This window comes from Trypanosoma theileri (assembly GCF_002087225.1).
Source record: "Trypanosoma theileri isolate Edinburgh chromosome Unknown TM35_Tth_35_V1, whole genome shotgun sequence".
Taxonomy (NCBI): domain Eukaryota; phylum Euglenozoa; class Kinetoplastea; order Trypanosomatida; family Trypanosomatidae; genus Trypanosoma; species Trypanosoma theileri.
Window position 1 is genome coordinate 273884 of NW_021639877.1, and position 20149 is coordinate 294032.

Sequence of the window (20149 nt, forward strand, 5' to 3'; positions counted from 1 at the left end):
TATATATATATATATATATATATATATATATATTTCCTTCCCTGTACTATCATCGAAACGAACATATGCACAGGTGAGTGATAGGTTAATGGGTTGGTTTAACTCACATAAGTAACACCTGGAAGAGGAACACTTGTTGCATCACGCCAAGCATGATCAAGGTAGTTGTACGCGCGGTCAATAGGACGTCCTTTCACGGCATCTGATAAGACAGCCCCAGCTTTGGCCACCACACTCTCAAAATCAAGAAACTGAAATAATTGCTGTCGTGTTGTGTACAACTGCAGGCTCGTGGGGAGTACGTTGGGGGCGGGGATAGGAAGAAAGAATGGTGGGCCTTGATCAATCGTCTCAAGGGCAACAGAGAGTTGAATGCTGGCAATCTCGGTAAGTGGAATAACCTGACGAATGCCAGTTGGGGATCCATCTCCAGCAGAAAGACCAGCTTCCTTCAATACTGTATTGGTTGCCTGCGCAAGCGTAGAAGTTGTTTGTGCGCTGAAACAGACGTAATTCTTGGTGATGTGCAGATGCCCATTCACACGCACCCCAGCGTGCATTGCGGCACATGAGTAGTCAGCAAGAAGCACCTCACCCATTGCAGTCAGCTCTGGGAAATTGTTCTTGAAGCGGTCAAGACTTAGTTGCCGATCCAGTTGTCGCACTCGACTTGCGGTTACGTTTGTTACTTCAGTACTTGCGCGCTCCACTTTGAATGCCATTTGTTGCGCCATATTTCGAAAATTTACAGCAGCATTTGAAAACATAGCACCAATATTATTATTGTTGTTGTTGTCATTATTGCTTGCTGGAGCTCCCTCCATCTGACGTTGTTGTTCCTGACGTTGTTCCAACTCTTGCATCTTTTGTTCCGTGTACTGACGGTACTGCTCATCAGGTGTGGGGTCCGTACAGGGCGGATGTGGCCTCGGAACCGGTCCATTGTATGTGAGTGTTTTGAGCATAGTAGAATTACTGTCGGTTGTTCCTGTTTTTCCTTCGTTTTGCATTCTTTCTTTATTTTAATTTGTAAAGTGACTCTTCTTTTATTTCTGATCGATTTTCTTTTGATCTCCTTTACCTCAATATAATAGTATGTTTCTGTGTCAGTGTGTTTTTGACCGATCTGAAAGTATGAGAGAGATGTGGGGAGGAAGCACCGGTGAGATAGATCGGCCGTTAACTCAGCAATCCCAGCTGGACGGCAAATAAACAAGAATAGAGAATTTATGCAAAAAAAAAAAAAAAAAATGAAATAAAATCCGGTAGAAAAAGATAGATAAAGAAAAAAACAAAAACAAAAACAAAAAACAAGAGATATTGCCGAAACATTATAAAAAGAAGTAACAGCACAGAAAATGGGTGGCACATAAACACATAGACACATAGAGAGAGAGAGAGAGAGAAATACACAAAAATAAAAAAATAAAATCAAAGAAAAGACAGGCCCTCGTCTCTTTTACTTCTACATATAACGGCAGAGAAAGATCAAGAGGAAAAAAATAAGGGTTTCCTGTTTGGCCCTCTCCAAAGAAAACTCAAAAAAAAAAAAAACATCTCAAATAGTACACCCTGATATTTATCCAATAACAACCGAGTATACCTTCATGAAGATAAGAGAAAATAATCAAGTTCACATACTTAAAAAATCAAAACAACAACAACAAAAAAAAAAAATACAAAACATCTCCCTTTTCTCTATTCTCTAAAATCAGATTCATTTCCTGCTTTTATACTAAAACAATAAAGTATACACATATATTATAATAAAAAAGGGGAAATGACAGGTTTAGGTCGCAAAAAAGTCTTCGCATTATCTCTATCTTTTTAATGACAATTCAGAAAGCAGAAACAATGCCTAATAGAAGCAGAATAGCATATGTAGGGCTCTACCTTACTATAAGGAATCCGAAGCCTTACTGAATATCATAAGGGTGGTTTGCGGAAGAGAATTAAAAGAAAGAAAGAAATTAGAAAAATAAAAATAAAAAACAAAGAAGGTCATTACAAAAAGGGTTGAAGGCACGTCAATCCACCAAAATATTCTTGACCCGGTATTAATGGGTGCTCCCTCTGTTTCTATCCACCGTTTCTATATTAATTGACCCACACTCCTTCTTCAACACTGGATGAGGATATGTCAGATGTAAAGAAAAAATATAAAACAAAATAAAAAAGTAAAGCTTATTGTCACAGTTGATAATATCACTCCTACACTTCAAAAACTCCCACAAACGAAACACGTGAATTCCGCCGCTGTAGCCTTGGTTGACTCTCATCATCATCATCCTGATGCTGCTGTTGAGAGACTGGAGGTTGAGCTGGGGGCACAATTTGCATGGGCACCACGTTTTCGCTATTATCATTATCATTTTGATATATACCTCGTTCGTGTAGGGGATTTGGGTAGGCATACGGACCGTTCATGGCCCATTGATCATTTGGCAGTTGCTGAGGTACTGCACCATATCCCTGAGGAACATAATTCGGCCACCCATTCTGCGGTTGCTCGTTGGCCGAGTAATAATTGCCAGGCTGTTGTTGCGAACATTTCCGCGATGCGCTTAATTGCCGCTGTGCACTCCCGGGCCCCATATTTGGGGCAAGAAAGACATTGGAGTTGTTTTCCACTCCCATCGATCCTTGACGCCGCAAGCCTTTCTGTGAAGGGGGAATCTGGTAGGATACACTGCCTCTTGGCGTAGTCGGGCGCGAATTATCTCTTGAATGGTATCGTGTCTGCTGCAGAAATCTATTGCTTCCAGTGCGTTGACGTCGCCTCACTAGGCAATAGTACGTCCCGACGATAACCGCAATGAGAATAAGAATAAGGAGACCAGCACCAGTTAATCCAATAATAAGCCACAAAGAATCCGTAGTAGATCCCACAACTTCTGAAGTCTCATTTACAGAAGACATTGCGCTGCAAAAGAGTTTCTTTTCACGGTGTTTATTACCGTCTCCACTTCCTCCAGACTACTATATCTACCTTATATATGTTTATTTTTCCCTTTTATAAACAATCCCCTATCTATTCCAAAGAAATACGAAAAAAAATATACTGGGACAGAAGAATAGAAGAAAGTATTAAGAGACATATACACAAAGAAAGTCTACGAAAAATGGTTTCTACACACACACACACAAACAAACAAACAAACACACAAACAAAGAAGTAGTAGAAATATCTCTATAAATAATTATCTACATACACAAAATAGAATAATCACCTCTTTTTTTTCCCCTTTTCTAAAGTCTATATACTGAGAGTAACAAACGATTCCGCTCCAAGTAATCTAGAAAATTCACGTGTCCACCACCCATTTTCACAGTGAGTCGTCCGCTGTCAATCGATAAGTGTACCACACGTGCCGCAACTCCCTTTCCCTTCTGAGTATTATCGTTACCAAATGTGCATTGATACACGCAAGGAGCTTGACGCTTCATGTACAAATCGAGCCCTCGTCGACGTGTATCACGAACAATCTCCTGTACCATTGCGTGAATGACTTCACCCAGTTGTTCCTTCGTGGGTGGCGGGGCCAATGCACGTCGTAATCGAGTAATCATTTCTGAATTGTACGTCGTCTCGCCATTGCGAGGGACAACAGAGTGCCACTTGTTGTTGCTAACAGCATGGTCATTAGTAGCATTATCATTATAATTATAATTATCATCATCACGAAAAGAAGAAGAAACCGTTTTCGGGACAGTCGGCTGTGAGGCACATTTAAAAGCAGAAGGAGAACGTTGTTGTTGTTGTTTTTCCTCTTGTTGTTGTTGTTTTTGCGTTTGTGTCCCTGTCATGCTATGACTCCGAGAGCCATCACTTTGGGAAAGTTGAGAGTGACGCTGCAAAGACATTGCCCGCTGTTTTGTGTGCTCCACGTCGCTGTAGCTTTTCTTCATGTATGTACCCGTGTTTGTAGCTAAAGGCGTGAGAGGCGCCTTCACAGATGAGCGCTTGGACGACGTGCTATCACCCCGGCTCGCAGAAAGTGATCTGCTTTTCCCAGATTGTTGTTGTTCTTCTCGCTCCTTTTCTCCATCCTTCTGCTTTGTTTGAGGATTATGTGACTGACTCAGTTCGAGTTGCCTGTTCATGGATGCCAACTGCTTTCTAAGTTGTTGGTTCTCTTGCTGCAGTTTTTGCATGGTGGACAATGTTGCAGTCGATTGTCTCAGCTCCTCAAGTTCCTGACGCAGCGCTGCTGATCGCGCGCGCTCCTCCTTAATGGTTTGAGAGGCCTTATGCAATAGTTCGATAAGACGCTGCTCCTGTGCAGCCTCCAGCACTGTGGCTTCCGGTTGTCTTGTAAGGGGACTTCCAAGACTTGCAGGAGAGAGTGGTGGAACTCCACACCCCACTGGTTCCTTGTTGCTGCTGCTACCACCACTACTACTGCTGTTACTACCTCTGCTCCTGGGACAATTGACTTCACCTTGATCGTATGCTGAATGCAGCGTAGCAGAAATCATTCTGTCTTGGTGGTGCTTCATCATATCTCTCTCGGGTTCACTGGGTGAGGAGATGCCTGAAACCTCCATGGAAGTCTGCAACATATCGTTTGACCAACAATCAACTCACTCACTTTTAGCCCTATATATATATATATATATATATACCTTTTTCCCTTTTTTCTCACTATTTTAAATTTCTTATATTTTTTCTTTTCGTTTTATCGGAGCCCTTACGTCGTGGAACAAGGAAAAGACCCAAAAGAAAGCATCAGCATAAAAAGACGAAGAGGGTAACTAACCACTGCGCAAATAACAGAAAACACAGACGTACAAAGAACAATATTAAAAAAAAGTGATATCATAGGAAGTGATTATATCATACAGGGCGACCTCGCCCTGGAGGAAATCCTTCTCCAGAATCTGGTCCCTTCGTGGTCTTTGTAGCGCGGGTCACTTTCTTGTTGTACTCTTTTCGACCAGCTCCTGCCTTCGCCTCCTCACGGCGCATGTGCGCTTGAATACGCCAGCGGTCTTCTGTCGAGACGAGCAGCCGCCCAATCACGATGGAGGGGCATGCAGGTGTTGGTGCTGCTGTTGCCGACGCAGCTGATTTTGCCCCAACACCCTCTTTATCAGAAGCGGTCAGTAAACGCCACGTGGTGTCCGCGAGACGACTGTACGCAGGGCACTCATTTTGTGGAATGTTTGGGTACTCATTAAAGTACTTGACGAACTGCGTATAATCAGGCATTCGTGCTGATGGCGCCGTACAGTCACTTCTCAAAGAGACTAACAACAACACCACGTGACTCCTATTTTAGTTCTTTTTTCTTTACCCCTAAATAGATATGGTAACATGCATCCAAAGATTAACACATACATATATATTGTAGAAAAAAAAACATTGAAAAAAAAAGTTATAACAAAACAAGAAGCAATTAACAGAAGCACAGCAATCAAGATGATTGGTGATCACGCAAAGACCGCAACACCAACACCAACACCAACAATAACAATAAAAGTAGTAGTAGTAGTAGTAGTAGTAGTAGTAGTAGTAGTAGTAGTAGTACTAGCAGCAGCAGCAGTATAGTAACTTCAAAAAATAAGAATAGTCGAAGAAACACCACTCTCTGATAATTGCGTTACTTTAGTTACTCGTTTGGGAAGTAGCTCTGTACGCGTGCCTCCATCTCGGCAACGGTGACATCGTCCTGCGCTTCAACAATGCAGGCGGCCACCGCAACGGTGCGCCGCACAGCCGCAGTGGCGTCATTCTCACTCCGTTGACCGCAGACCCACACGAGACCGTTCGCACCAATGCATACCTCAAACGGCACGCGGTCTCCCAAGAGCGCGAGAAGACGTGAGGCACCATCTGCGGCAAGAAGACTCCGTGCATACGGCAACGGCACACGAACGACAGTGCCTCCGCTGAGCGGACCGAATGTCGCGTCAGCGGAAGTCCAGTCGCGCGCGACGAGACCAACTTCGCCGGCCATACAGCTCAGCTCCACCTCATCCCCTGCAGTCTCCACTGGTCCACCCATTGTTGTAGTAGTTATAGTTTCACTCCGCTGCGGCCGCACAAATGCGTACACAACGTCGCCCTCTTGTAGCCGCGGACGACTGGACTTGGTCGCCCCGTCAAAGCTCAGGGCATCAAGCACTGCAAGAGATGGAGCACCGGTATAGCACAAGTAGTAATTCGTCGTTTTCTTCATTACAATCGCCACAACCGGGTCCTTGGGGACGTAGGTATACCGACGAGCCGCAGGGGGATCAATTGTGTAGCGACGCACATGATTTGGTCCAACGCTACATGATACTGGCCCACAAAACTCCGCGGAAACAAAGGTGTTAGTTCCTTCTACAGCGCCTTCGTTGTTGCTATTGCTGCTGACAGGATCCTGTGGAAGAGGTCGAAGGCCATTTCCAAGTGTCACAATCGCAGTTGGCTCCAGCAACAGCACAGGGTCTCCTGGAAGACAGACGTGTGTACGTGATGGCACTAGCTCCCGCAGACCCGCATTAGATTCCACAATCATTGACGTCTGCGCCATACTTCTCCGCTCTTTTTCTTTTTCTTTTTGCTCACACCTATCGGTCTTCGCCAAATAATAAACAAATAAAGCAGAAGAAAAATAAAAAGAAAAAAAAAAAAACAATGTGACACTAACTCAGAAATCTGTGGAAATGAGATAAGAACAAGAGACATCGATAAATATGCAGATATATAAATGGGAAAAGGAAGAAAGGAAGCAACATGTGGGGAAACAAAAGGGTAGTGTATCGTAGTGTAATACAAGAACTAATTCCCAAGCTCACGTTTGAGGTCTCGCAAACCTGCCTGTAATGATGTCATGCGTTCCCTCCATGCAAGTGCTGCTGATGACACACTATCCTGTGTGCCAGAATGAGGTGTATGATGCCGTACTGCCGACGGAGATGTCTGCAACGTGTACAAAGTGTGCAGTGGTGATGCCGTTAGATGTGGTGTATACTCGCCCTTTTCGCGAATTTCTTGATTATGTTGATACTTTTGTAGTCGCGGTGTATGTACGATGCCGTAGGGTGAAACTCCTGTTTCCGGCCGAAGCTCCCGCACTTGATCGCGAACACTGAGAAGCGTTCGCGCTGTGGGATTCACAGGAGGAGGAGGCAAAATGCGTGTGTATAGCGTTTGCACGTTGCCGTGCAGAGACACTGTTTCATCCTGTTGTTGTTGTTGTTCTTGTTGTTGCAATCGTTCTTGTTGTTGTTGTAATCGTTCTTGCTGTTGTTGTTGTTGCAATCGTTCTTGTTGTTGTTGTTGTTGTTGTTGTAATCGTTCTTGTTGTAGTAGTTTTTGCTGTGTAGCCTCAGCAAATGCAGTGAAATCGTCTAGGAGGCGACGGAGACTCACCGCTGGTGGCTCAGCGTCTGCACACACCCCGTGTGCCACCTGTCCATCGCGATGGTGTGCAATAACGTTAGCGATCTGCTGGATGCTATTACGTGCGTCCTGAAGTTGCTGCTGTGTTGCCGTCCACTCCGCGCGCAGCAGTGCGGCGAGACCAGCGGCGTACTCAACCTCCAGCGCCGCCCGCCGCGCGGGTTCCTCAACGTCCGCCAGCGCCGCCAGCGCATTCTCGAGGAGCAGTTGGTTTGTGATGTACGCCCACCCCAGCAGCTCCTCCTCCGCCCGCTGCCGCGCAGCTGCGAGTGCCATGGACATCCCGGGCTATGCTCCTGAGAAAAGAGAAAGAAAGAGAGGTCGTAAGAATGGATGCAGCTAAAATACAAATAAGTAGCAAGTGTACATAAACACCACACCACATATGAACACAAAGCAAAAGCAAAACACACATGTGAAGAAACAAAAAGAAAAAAAGAAAATATACCCAAATTAATTTGTCAAATGTTTGTGCCACCTCGTAAAATGACCTTTCCCGGAAATCACCTGCAGGAGGTTCATATTTTCACTGATGATAGAAACAATAGTAAGTACCAATCGAAACAGAACAAGATACGAGTAAAATAAATAAATAAATAAAGGAACAAACAATAACTCGTAAAGAATAAAACAAAAATTCATACATGCGGTACTCCCCCATGTATTCACCATATTACATAACTGAACAACTTCAACTGGATTTTCTACGTCGTGGTTTCTTTACCGTTGGTGGTGTGCGCACCCCATTTTCTTCCTCTTCCACCCCCAATTCTGCTTCCTCCTTGTTACTCATAGAAGAGACAAGCAATCTCGCACTCTCTTCGCGCCGCTGTTGCTGATGTGATCCTGCAAAGCCACCCACACGTGGCATTGCTTCGGTAACACCTTCGATAACTGTCTGGCGAACATCCTCAAGCATGGATCCTCTCGTGTCTTCTAACACACGACGCATTTCGCATCGCAGCACAAGTCGCAGTGCCTGGTCGGGAGAACGATAGGTATACGCAAAAAATAAGAGAGTTGCTCCAACAACAAGTGTCACGAAAACAAAGAAGATATTGTTACTGTTGTTATTGTTATTATTGCTGTTACCGCCAGTAGCCCCCAGCGCATAGTTCAGTGTTCGGGGGAGAAATGGTCGAATTGCATAGGCCACACAAACTACAGCAATGCAGGGCAGTCTCGCAGCGGCTGTACGTGCAGGAATGGTGAACAACAAAAGGATAAGGAGGAGTATGGCACAGTGAAACATTGCACCGATACCCATCGTTCCCTCCACCAACGACTGCTGAAATCCCTCAACACGTTCCAGCACTTGCAGCATGTTGGATGCATAAGCCTCAGTACGGCTCTGAAACGCCGCTGTCTCACGTGTAATCTCCTTCACAGCAGCTGCAGCGTGAGCAGCACCTTCATCAAGTGCTACATGCATTCGACTTAAACTCAAGCCTGCATCTGTCACGGACTGCATAACTCGTTCCGTAGATTCCCTTAAGGACTCAAACGCCTTTGATTGACCATCTCGTAATTCTTGCAGTTGGCCATAGAGTCGCTGTGTTTCGATAAAGTTACTTTTCTGCTGTCTTGTTGCCTCTTCCACAGACCCCAGCAGCTCATCGCTGGAGTCCCGAAGCGACTGGAGGGTCTCTGATGCTGCAGCTGCACCCGCATAGAGCGTCTTCACAACAGCTTCTGTCCGCTCCTGAAAGACCTCTTCTTGAATGTAAAGACACAAGACATCAGTATGTAGTCGATACTGCGCATATACGAGGTACTGCGCGTCCCCCAGATGTTGTACACACTGCCGTATATCACTATCACGGTCGATAGAGCAACGCGGCCACGAACGGTGACCCCCGTCGGATTCGCCGTCGCATGATGCCATCCTTAGAGCCAAACGACTGCGTGCACCATCGTCTGTGCGAAGTGATCCACATCCTTCCTTGAGCGATTCAATAGCATTTTTCCAGCAGGTGCTCACCCGACTCTTGGCCTCAAGCTCATCCAATAGTTGCATCACGTGACGATTGGAATGGGTATTAGCTTTGCGTCTCACGAGGGATAGAGGTGGCAATCCAGGGTTTCGATACTTTTGCTCAAACGTGAATGTGGAGTGTGCAGCTTCCTTCTTTTCCTGTGGTGTCTGAAATGGCACTGACAACCACACCGGCCAAGCCATAGTACAGCATGGAAAGGATAGCTGTATCAGGAACAGCAGTATAAAGGAATAGGAGCGAAGGAAGATAAAGTACATGAATACCACGAATATTTTTTGCCTGGCCAAGTCTAATAGAAACAACAAAAAAAGAAAACAGAAAAAATAAAGACATGATCAAAATAATTACAGAGAATCGGAAAACAATTGGGTTTTCACCTTCAAAACACTTCTCTTTTCTCCCTTTTCCCTTTTTTTTTTGTTTTGATCCATAAAAATATTTATATTCGTCAGTCACAATCAGCAGCATTTATGGTAGAGGAAATGACACTCTTTTAGTGAAAAGAGGAAACTGGAATTTCTCTAGGGATGATGTCATACGATATAGCATTTTGCTTATGTGCTTGTTGCTTTCTCTGTCCAAACGTCTCAGACTCTCCTGCCGTGGTGATACGTCCAGAGAGGAAGGAATATGCTGCCGTTCGGGACTCTCCTTCTTGTTGTTTCCCTTGCGACTGCGCTACCCCAGTTGACGCACCTGTATCTTGTTTGGCAACACTGTAAGTATCGTGAAGACTCTCCTCTCTCATTCCTGGGGATAGAGTAGATCGTCGCCTCAAAACTTCTTCACGCATGCGGCGATCACGATTGCGAAGAGCGGCTTCGTCTGTTATTTGATTGAACGACATGTCACTGCCGTAGCGCTCGGCCAGTGCACGACCGGTATCGTCCATCACGAGATTCCACGTACGCGGTCGCACAGCACTGAAACGGCTGGGCACAATAACGTCACACTCGAGTGGTTGTAGTGTTGGCATCATTACAACCCTAAAAACAAGAACAATAAGAAAGTGTAACTTGACTTCCTCTTTCTTCTTCTCTAACGATCACCCAGAAGAAAATACATGAGGGGTGAGGCACACAGAATAAAAAAAAAAAAAAAAAGAGAGAAAAGAAGGGGAAGAAAAAACAATAAGAACAATAGTTAAACAAGGAAAAATAATTAAACCCAAAGTAACACATAATGTTTCTCCCCAGAAAAAAAAAAGAAGCAAACAAAAGGTAATCAAGAAATAAAGACTTGGGACCTTACACTGATACCCCTTAACTTAGATTATATCCCGACCAGAGTCTCTTTCAAGCACAATCCGTTTCAACAACATTGCATGGAGTGGTTCCATTTTTTCCAAACAGTGGTGGGTCTGCAACATCACCCACACTGCAAGAGCATCGTCCCCATCAGCATCCCTCTGAGGTTTATCAACAGATGATAGTGACTCACAGAGAAGCTCCTTCATCTGGTCCAGTAGCAAGAGCGACATGTCAAAGGGGATATTTCCTTCAGACCTATTGATGTGGTCTAGCATTACACGCATAGTGGCCTGTAGAGAAGTGTCATGTATATTCTCTACTCGGTAATCACCTTTTATCATAGATATATCATCTTTCTTTTGTTGAGGTAAAGACGCCAGCTGCATAACGTGACACCAGAGTGAATGATTAAGTGTTGGTTCTACGCTATGAGCACACCTAATTGCCAGCTCCCACCAAGAGAGTTTTTTCTGCGCTTGCTGTTTCTTAAACTCATACATGTCGTCGTTAAAGTCAGCTGCACATGCGGTAACAAGGGCAGCCAACGTACGCGGTTGCAATGCGTTTGTCGTGGACCGTCGGTAGTGGTGCAGAATGCGTAGTGCAAGTGACCATCGTGACAATCGCTTGATTGTGTGCATGTTATCTGATTTTTGTTCATGTCGCTGCCACAATGCTGTATCAGGGTGGAAATAATAGTAATGGCGTCCACCTCGAGCGTCCATATCAAGTTGGGTATGCAAGCGCTTCAGCGTCTTAAAGGCCAGTTTAAACACAATAAGAATTACATCAAGTGAACGCGGTTGACGAAGTAGTTCTTCTTCTCGAGGTATGGCTTCAGAAGAGAAGTGGGTCACGTGAATGTCTGCCAGAAGTTCCATAAGTTTTTCTTCCATTTGAGCCCCTCGAAGGAGTGGCTCCACAAGCGGGACATACACCGCTAGCTGACATAGTTCCGGGCCACTAAGGAACAACCCTGGCCATAGCAGACGGCCGTATGTCGCCCAGTAAGACTCTATTTCAGAACGCGATGCATTCGGTCGTGTGTGAAGTGACAATGGAGGTTTTCCACCGCGTCGCTGAACTTCACGTAGCAATTCATGTTCGCATAACCACGGCCACCGCTGTTTCGTCAGCTTTTCTACAGAAGAATGACATGCATCCCATACCCCTGACACGGTTTGATGCGACACGAAGCCGTGGAAAACCTCCCATCGTAACTTCTTCATGAAGCTTTCTACTGCAGCAGATGATGTTGCTATGGTATCATTTCCTTTGGAGGAAACCAATCGTCGCCATTCACGCTCGTAAGGCACAAGTAAAACGTGTAACAAATGATTTTCCATACAATGCTTAACTAGTTGTGTGTCTACACCCAATTCAGTACTATCGATTTTGTCAACCCACAACAACACCTCTGTGCGGTAATGCTGAAGCAGAAGCTTTAGCTCAAAAGGTCTGAAACGCCCTGAAAAACTCTGGCGTGATAGACTTTCTAACATTCGTGAAGTGGCAAGAACAATTAAAGGTGCGAGATGGCATAGCTGATCAAGTTCCTCATCAGACAACAAAGGCCGTTCCAAAGGCATCCATGGTGTTGAACTACCAGAGTGGTGAGAGTTACTCATCCATCGCCCTAAAGAAGAAATGTCTCCCTCATTCTTCCAGGAAGCCCCTGATGTGGTGATAGCAGCGACCAGATCAACAATTTCTTTTTCATTGAGGGAGTGACTGAGACGCCTCAAATTCATTCCACATACATCCCTCTCCACTGCAGTTAATTTTGACCACAAAAAAGAACGCAGAAGGACTTCATACTGTGATGGTGTAGGTATGACACCCATTTCTTCTACCATATAGAGCAGAACTCTGCTACACATGATGGCTCCACTGTGACGTTTAACAGAGCGAAGCACATCGGTTAAACCCTTTTCGATAGAGGCAGACCCTAATTGAATATCTTGCCGCACCGTCTTTACAAGATGTAATGCAGTTTCCCAGGGGCCACAGGTAGCGACACAAGAAAGTAAAGCACCAACAACCATCCCCCAAGAACCTCTCGTCTCACCTGAGGAATGGTGATGCTCCACTCTCTCATTAAACAGGGTGAGGGCATTTTTCCACGCGTGTAGTTGTGTAAGTGTTAAAATAGTGTCCTCCATTTGTTGTCCAGGTGGAATCTTACACCATCTCTCCTCACTCTCTTTTGTAGCTTCCAATATAACACGATACGCCAACCTCTCACGACGTTCCCTTTCCTCTTTTAAAAGAACTGTCGTTCGAAAGAGTGTTTCCGAATCGGTGGTCTTGCAGTGTTGCATCGCGGCAAGCGCATGACTCCATTGACCTTTGCAAATAAATACCTGAATGCAACGCTTAAAGATTGCCTCAATATCATCTTCTGATGCTAAGAGAGTGCCCGATTTTGTTTTATTATCACTCTCTTGGGTAGTAACTGTACTGCACCGTAGCAAAGACTCATACAAAATTAGGGCAGTAGGTAAAGCATCCGGATGCTCCAATCCAGCCGCAATGATTTGCATAAGCTCGAAGGGAACGGGTAAATCCCGCGACACCATATGCCGTAAGAGTTCTACAGACACACGAAGCGACAAGTTACGAAGTATATCGTTCTCATTCATCCAGAAAGTCTTTAACGGTTTGTTGAATAGGTCAACATCTTCTAACGATCCCACACAAGGAATGAGAAATAACATAACATTCTCTAAATCGGATGCTTGAGATGGTTTTGCAATTTCACAAAGGATAGATGGCAACATTTTCTTTATGTGTGGAACCTCACCTAATGCCTTGACAACAGTGTCCCTTGTTCCCTCATTTTGACATGATACCAGTTGCAGAAGTATTGAAAAGGCACCTGTATAGTTTTTGCTTACAGTCAAAGCAAGAACTGCGTAACAGTCAAGCACTACTCTGTAGGGTGTGTTGAACTCTCTGAACTCCTGCAATACACGCCCGTATGATAGTGGAGACAAACGAATATAGTGAAAAAGCCTAAGACATCGAAGAAGAATAGGTTCTGAAACGTTGGGTGTAAAAGTAGAAACCACTATACAACAATCATCATACCGTTGATGATCAAGCAAGAGTTTTGCTGTGCGCATTACGGCATGAGGAGACATACGTAACTGTGGGGGTTCTTTTTCATTCTCTTTCGTAGAAACTGTCTTCAAGTTATCTGATACCCGTTGTACCTTTTTCCAAGCCTGTAACACACCAACCCAGTCATTGCGTTTTGAAGCTATACGAATTAAGTTTTCACCGTGTTCCAGAATACAGTAGTGTTTCAGTAATTTTTCTGCTTTTGTAGGATTAGGAGCGCAGAGTTGAAGCATCTGAAGTACACGGTACCATTGTCCAAGAGCTGCACATAGTGGAACAGCCAAACTACGCATAGTCAACGTGTCAGCAGGCAGACGCAATTGTGCATACAATAAAGCTGGTTCCCACAGTCCCCTAGCAATGAATAAATGCTCCAATTGTGGAGCAACTCGCTCCCTAGCATTCGGTTGCATCGCAGCGTGCACTGTGAGGGCAGCTTCCCAGCGATCACTCTCAGCGAGTTCCGAGAATACCGCAGTGGGACGCTTAGAGACAAGGAGTGCGGCTTCCCAGCAGCCGCACGCACATGCCTCAGAAAGGAATTCTTGCAGAAGAGTTGGATCCAGTGACTCCGCATTTTCTTTACGCCTTGCGTTAATAAACATCGATACAGTGCGCCCCGCCCGCTTCATTTCTTCTTCTTTCACTCCGTGGAGATATATAAAGAAGAAGCGTGCGGTCGTAAGGACTTCGTCCATGGGAGCGTTAGCGAGTGTGTGTGTGATAGCATGCCAGACAGCCTCCCAGTTGTACTGCTGCCGCTGCATATTGTTATGATGTAGTGTTAAAGGCGGCAGCAACACACGGAGGTGTGGAGTGTGTGTTAATAACACGGGATACTGCCTCAACAGATCTAAAGCTTTCACCCAATGCTGCTCTCCCATCAAGGCAAACACATCTGTTGCTTCTTCCACTGTAAGATCGCATGGTTGCAGATGTCCCTCTACAAGACGCAACAGTATTTGTTGTTTTTTCTCTTCAGCATTTACACTTGACTGCCCTCCACCACGGTTTACTTCATTGCGTAGTTCGCATGCTACCTGCAAGACTCCCGGTTCGTTGCTGCAAGAGAGAACAGACGCGACAGCCAGCGCACGCCACCATGGAGCTGCAGGAGTAAAACAACGAATAAAATTTTCAGTGATAGTCCCACTAGGGGCGGTACAAGAAGCAAGCAAAGAGGACATGATTTTTGATCCAGACTCCCAATGACGACCAGATGCTGCGGCGAGCATCATGGGATGCGCAAGGGCTGGTGCTTGCTGAACGAGACGTTCTTGGGAACCTGCAAGAAGCGCTCCCCGCCAGTTCCCGGCATCCTGCAACATACGACTGCAATGATGAAGGTGATAGGTTGCTAATGGCACTCGGCGACGTCGAGCGGCAAGAACAATTGCAAGAAGGAATTCAGCCTTATTGCTATTGTTGTTACCGGAATAATCTGTGAGCAACGCATCTGCTGCAGTGCGGTAAAGAGCACGGGCAGAAAGTGGACTGTTGTGTAATCGGTCACACACTCGTACTGTCTCTTCCCAGGTGCCATGCTTTGCGACAGCCGCAACAACCTCAGCGTAAGTTCGTGTAGTTGGTACACACGGAAGTGTCACTGCCCCTGCGAGAAGCTTGACCGCACGCCGCCAGTCACCGCGCCTTAATGTAGACAGTACCACCTCCTCCACTTCACGCGCAGAGGGATACATAATTCAACTTGTCTCCCTTTCAGTACCTTCCCACGTGTTTTTGATTGTTGTTGTAGTTGTTATTGTTATAATAGAGGTGTGTTTGAATGTGTGTATGAGTGAGTAATATTAAAAAAAGAAGAAGAGGTACAAGAAAGCATACCCATTAGTTGGGATACCGCTATTAGTATGGAATACGTCAAGAGGCACCTTCTGTTCACATGGTCAACAAGACCTTTTCTCGTTTTCTTTTACTTTTTTTTTGTTTTTTTTTTCTTTTCTTTTTCTCAGAGAGATATCTCCACGTCTACATCCTCTTCAGAAGCATCATGAGGAGATGCGACTTTTCCCTCTTTCTTCTCTATATTACAATCACTAACTGATTGAAGTGCGTTTGTTAACGTTCGGTGTTGCTCTGCAGCACCCTCTTTTAGCATTTCCCGAATCTCTTCTCGGAGAAGGTACATGTCAGCGATACGCTCCTCCATCCTTCTAATAGACTCATCAAACAATGCCCGCTCCTTTCTGAGGGCGTCTAACACCGGCTCTAGCGACTCACACCTGTAAAGAAGAAGATCTGCTACGAGAGCTTCGTAATCTCGTTCTGTCGGCGACCAATGCACTGATGATGATGATGATGATGATGATGATAATGATAATGATGGTGACGGTGACGGTGACGGTAATGATGGGAGAACCATAGTTATCTTTTCTCCTTGTTGCCGCGGTTTGGCAACAATTGTCGGGCGATCCACTGTCATACGTGGTACATTGGCAGTTTCTTCTTCTGACACCGCTGATGCAGTGATATTTGTAGTGCTACTGGTACTGCTTTCATCTTTACTTTTGCTGTGTCGTCGACGAGCGTCTCTTGACGAAGTTCTTTTCTTCTCTTTCTTTCCGGTTGAATACCAAGCAACTGATGTATGGGATCTACACATGATATTAACCGCATTGCAGCAACTCCTCGCATACAAGCGACGTGGCAGAATTGCCAAAACTAACATACAGTTTTTCTTCCTCTTCCTTGCAGAAACAGGGAGAGAAAAAAAAAAAAATTAGAAGAAAAACAACAAGGAAAGGTCCTCTTGTACACCCGGGGGAACCCAAAAAAAAGAGAAAAAAAAAAAGAAACAGTGATAGTACAGAAAGAATTAGATACCCCTAGCAACAGTACGTCTACAGTTAACACAGCTACATGAAACTCGGGTATGATACAAATATACGTTAGTCATTCCTGTTTTACCTTTTTTTCTTTTTCTTCTTCTCCCCTTTTTAATCGGTTTAATTTAGGGCAATACACAGACACAAACAAAGTGAGTGATAGATAGAAACGCTACTCTCTCACGGTGTACACAAAGAGTCGATACATATCACTATCAGCAAGCGGTGTGTAGCGCACCTGATCTCCCCAGATGAATCTATCGCCTTTCGTGTAATACAGTCGCATGTATGGCACAACCCATGTAATCTGCATAAATACTCCATACCCTTTCGCATGTGCTAAAAGAGCATCTACACCACGCAACATAGCTTCCACATCATCCTCTAATGTTTCGCTTTTTTTATCTGCCTCAAGGGCATCCATTGTGCCCTTGTCAATAACAGCATCAAAAGGACCAAACGCATGAAACTCCTCAAGACGGCGAACGTCACCCACCACCCACTGTACATTTGGCAACACCTCAGGTGTGTACTTTGCTCGCATCTTCTCAATGACGTTGGGTGCGTAATCCATTGCCACCTGCTCTAGAGTGAACGGCAGCCCACGCGCACACACAGCGGTGTACAAGTCCATGCACAGTGACGAGTTCCCTGTTCCCAAGTGCAGCACTCGCAACACCTGTCGCCCCTCTCCACCCCGCCGCTGAAAAGCCGCCATCAATTCGTCGCAGATCGCCGCGACGGTGGCGTTGTGGACGGACGGGAACCAATTGTACTCCTCCTCTGCGTTGTAGCGCCGTTCCCAGTAGTCCCGCCGGCTGTATTCAGCAACGTCGTCCGGCTCCATCGTAGCGGTGTGATCTCGGCTGTGTGATCTCCCCCACCAACAAGAGCAAAGGCAAAAAGGGGGAAAGAGAATGAAGGAGCACAACAACAATAATAAAAACAGCAGACATGGTATACATTAATAAACGTGTAAATAATAATAATAATAATAATAATAATAATAATAACACAGAATCGGAAGAAGGGGGAGTAAAGCGATTGACATTGGCAAATGTAGATTCCTCGTAATCGCAACCATGCAACCCAAAAGATATATATACGGTGGTGGAAAAACAACGAGCACGAAACAAAATGGAACCGTATATTACCGCTCCAGATCAAAAAAAAAATAAAATAAAATAACAGCATATCGAAAACCCACAAACGTTTCAAATTTCTCAAAGCAAATTGCCCCAAAAAGAAAAAAAAAATGTTCCTCAAAACAAAACAAACAAAAAAAAAAACAGTTTTCATCCACAAACTCTGGGTGTTTTTCCCCCCTCTACCAGCAAGGAAGAGACCAAATGCTCCTTTCTCGGCCTTCACACAAGAAGAAACAGAACGGTCAGATATGGTAGAAACAAAAAATCCTTAGAGCAAACAATGAGAAAAAAAAACCTTACTTGCGCCTCTCCAAAGAAGAGAAAGCTAATACTGATTCCCGGCACAAGCATCGAAAATAAGATAGAAAAACAATTGAAAACGACGTTTTAAAACAGAAAGAATAAAAAGAGAGTGATTTTCTCAAAAAAAAAAAAAAAAAAAGATCTCAGAATAAGATTAACTCAGTTATCTGAGTTCCTTCCATAAATGAAGCAAACGGGAGCAAAGAGAAATATTTCTTTTCTCACTTTTAAAGAGAAGCCTATTCGTGAAATGCACGAGGGCATCTCCATATTTTCTTTTTTCTCAACACAACAACAAGAAAGAGAAACAGCGACCCGCCACCTCACCCCCCTCCACTTTTACAGACACACACACGCCTTCCTTAAATACAGGGGTGTGGGTGGGAACCATCTGGAAGAAAAAAAAAGTAAGATTCACCGAACTCGTTGATCTAAATCCAAGCAAAATAATTCAACGGGGGAAAAAAAAAGATGTGACACACGACGAGAACATTGCTGATTGGCACTCTTCCATCCCTTTCCTTTTCACCTGTTTCTCGTCTTTCTTCCGCATCACTCAATTTGCCGAACCACATCTTCTGGGATACTTGGAATTCGGCCCCACCGATTTGTTCCCGTGAGGGTCACGATCACCTCATCTGCTGAACCATGCCTGCATAACAGCAGCGACCCCACAGGCACCTCACGCACGCAACCAGCGCCCGGCTCCATCGCTGGTGGATTCGCATTTAGCAGCACGCGAAGTACACTCTTGTACACATACTTCACCAGAAGGGCGTTGCCGAGCAGCTCCGTCCATCTGCAGCGCACACGCACGTGGAAAGCAAGCTGTTGACACCCACGCTCAATATCGCGAAGACGCACACTACTGCCTTCCCTTGGGCGAACCCACATAATTTCCAGCAGCGACTTCCAGAATGAGAGATTGCCAATATCGCACAACTCCAACACGGTTTGGCAACCATTCAAAAAGTCTACACCGCGCCATGTCGTAAACATAACTTCCATCAGAAGATTTCGACAAACACCCTCCAATTCCTTCGTACATTTTTCACGCACAAGACATCCCAGCTGCTCGTCGGCGTCTTTCACATGGTGCAGTTCTTCGGTAGACAAAAAGCACCTTAGAGAACCAGGGGCTATCATCCATCCCACAGCTTCCCTTGTACAATTTTCATGAAGGTAACAGAGAATTCCGGCATCTCTTTCTAGGAAAAGACCCCATGAGCGTTCGTATGCACCCTCCACCACTACAGTATATTCGACAGGCAGTAGCTGCTGAATGCGATCCTGAATTCGCTTAGAACACACAGATCCCATGTAAGGGAACTGTTTCTCCCGCAATGCGAAGAACGTAGCTTGCACCTCTTCCACAAGAATGTGTATCATAAAGCAATTCACATCAAAGGCAATGAGTTGATCCGATGATGGAACACCTGTGGTTCCAGAGTCAGAAAAACTAGAAGAGTCAGTATGAGTTTGATGATCTGACATCTGGAATGTGGTCTCTTTCTAACACAGAAAAAAATTCAAGAAAAATGACAGGGGGAGGGAAAAAAATGAAACAAAAAAACAGGAAAAAGCCCTACCAAATAGCACTACCAGATATACGAAAACAGCATTGCCGAGAGAAAATATAACTTATTTCATACGAAATTCCCCACAATTGATCTCTCTAGAATACATAAAAAAAGGCCAGAGAAATACAATATATTTAGTAATTTTTTTCACTTTATCTTCGACATTTTTTGTTTTTATCAACATTCAGAAAGGAGTATTCACTATTAATTCATTTTATTAATACCAAGAAAAAAGAAATGCTAAAAAACCGTTTTAACCCACCTCCCGAGGAAGAAAAAAAAAATGACAGACTGGGTGTGGTTTTCAACAACTTACCCTAATCGACAATTTCTACATCGATAAATGGAGAAAACATGATATGATACATTTCATTAAGTGTCATATTAGAGCATTCCTTTCCCATGAACAAAAAAAGTAAAGGAAACAATATATATATAAATAAATAAATAAATATATATATATATATATATTTCCTTCCAGAATTCAGTACTTCTGATTTTATCAATTGGTG

General features: G+C 44.5%; 12 protein-coding genes across 12 annotated transcripts; all 12 read right to left on the bottom strand.

Moving 5' to 3' along the window:
* Positions 1–98: 98 nt before the first annotated feature.
* Positions 99–965, bottom strand: TM35_000352040 (uncharacterized protein; the record flags this gene model as incomplete). The annotated part of the gene is made up of 1 exon (XM_029029257.1): positions 99–965. The coding sequence occupies one exon, from the start codon at positions 963–965 to the stop codon at positions 99–101; it is 867 nt and encodes a 288-aa protein (XP_028879526.1).
* A 1246-nt stretch (positions 966–2211) lies between these two features.
* On the bottom strand, positions 2212–2919 carry TM35_000352050 (uncharacterized protein; the record flags this gene model as incomplete). Its single annotated transcript, XM_029029258.1, has 1 exon — positions 2212–2919. One exon carries the CDS (start codon positions 2917–2919, stop codon positions 2212–2214), a length of 708 nt encoding a protein of 235 aa, XP_028879527.1.
* Positions 2920–3249: 330 nt separating this feature from the next.
* On the bottom strand, positions 3250–4563 carry TM35_000352060 (putative protein kinase; the record flags this gene model as incomplete). Its single annotated transcript, XM_029029259.1, has 1 exon — positions 3250–4563. One exon carries the CDS (start codon positions 4561–4563, stop codon positions 3250–3252), a length of 1314 nt encoding a protein of 437 aa, XP_028879528.1.
* A 274-nt stretch (positions 4564–4837) lies between these two features.
* On the bottom strand, positions 4838–5212 carry TM35_000352070 (uncharacterized protein; the record flags this gene model as incomplete). Its single annotated transcript, XM_029029260.1, has 1 exon — positions 4838–5212. The coding sequence occupies one exon, from the start codon at positions 5210–5212 to the stop codon at positions 4838–4840; it is 375 nt and encodes a 124-aa protein (XP_028879529.1).
* Positions 5213–5612: 400 nt separating this feature from the next.
* On the bottom strand, positions 5613–6521 carry TM35_000352080 (putative DNA ligase I; the record flags this gene model as incomplete). The annotated part of the gene is made up of 1 exon (XM_029029261.1): positions 5613–6521. One exon carries the CDS (start codon positions 6519–6521, stop codon positions 5613–5615), a length of 909 nt encoding a protein of 302 aa, XP_028879530.1.
* A 248-nt stretch (positions 6522–6769) lies between these two features.
* On the bottom strand, positions 6770–7675 carry TM35_000352090 (uncharacterized protein; the record flags this gene model as incomplete). Its single annotated transcript, XM_029029262.1, has 1 exon — positions 6770–7675. One exon carries the CDS (start codon positions 7673–7675, stop codon positions 6770–6772), a length of 906 nt encoding a protein of 301 aa, XP_028879531.1.
* Positions 7676–8084: 409 nt separating this feature from the next.
* TM35_000352100 (putative glucosamine-fructose-6-phosphate aminotransferase) lies at positions 8085–9572 on the bottom strand (the record flags this gene model as incomplete). The annotated part of the gene is made up of 1 exon (XM_029029263.1): positions 8085–9572. The coding sequence occupies one exon, from the start codon at positions 9570–9572 to the stop codon at positions 8085–8087; it is 1488 nt and encodes a 495-aa protein (XP_028879532.1).
* A 311-nt stretch (positions 9573–9883) lies between these two features.
* On the bottom strand, positions 9884–10369 carry TM35_000352110 (uncharacterized protein; the record flags this gene model as incomplete). The annotated part of the gene is made up of 1 exon (XM_029029264.1): positions 9884–10369. One exon carries the CDS (start codon positions 10367–10369, stop codon positions 9884–9886), a length of 486 nt encoding a protein of 161 aa, XP_028879533.1.
* A 288-nt stretch (positions 10370–10657) lies between these two features.
* On the bottom strand, positions 10658–15463 carry TM35_000352120 (putative NADH-dependent fumarate reductase; the record flags this gene model as incomplete). The annotated part of the gene is made up of 1 exon (XM_029029265.1): positions 10658–15463. One exon carries the CDS (start codon positions 15461–15463, stop codon positions 10658–10660), a length of 4806 nt encoding a protein of 1601 aa, XP_028879534.1.
* A 266-nt stretch (positions 15464–15729) lies between these two features.
* On the bottom strand, positions 15730–16449 carry TM35_000352130 (subtilisin-like serine peptidase; the record flags this gene model as incomplete). Its single annotated transcript, XM_029029266.1, has 1 exon — positions 15730–16449. One exon carries the CDS (start codon positions 16447–16449, stop codon positions 15730–15732), a length of 720 nt encoding a protein of 239 aa, XP_028879535.1.
* Positions 16450–16778: 329 nt separating this feature from the next.
* On the bottom strand, positions 16779–17453 carry TM35_000352140 (uncharacterized protein; the record flags this gene model as incomplete). Its single annotated transcript, XM_029029267.1, has 1 exon — positions 16779–17453. One exon carries the CDS (start codon positions 17451–17453, stop codon positions 16779–16781), a length of 675 nt encoding a protein of 224 aa, XP_028879536.1.
* Positions 17454–18609: 1156 nt separating this feature from the next.
* TM35_000352150 (uncharacterized protein) lies at positions 18610–19551 on the bottom strand (the record flags this gene model as incomplete). The annotated part of the gene is made up of 1 exon (XM_029029268.1): positions 18610–19551. One exon carries the CDS (start codon positions 19549–19551, stop codon positions 18610–18612), a length of 942 nt encoding a protein of 313 aa, XP_028879537.1.
* Between the last annotated feature and the right edge of the window lie 598 nt (positions 19552–20149).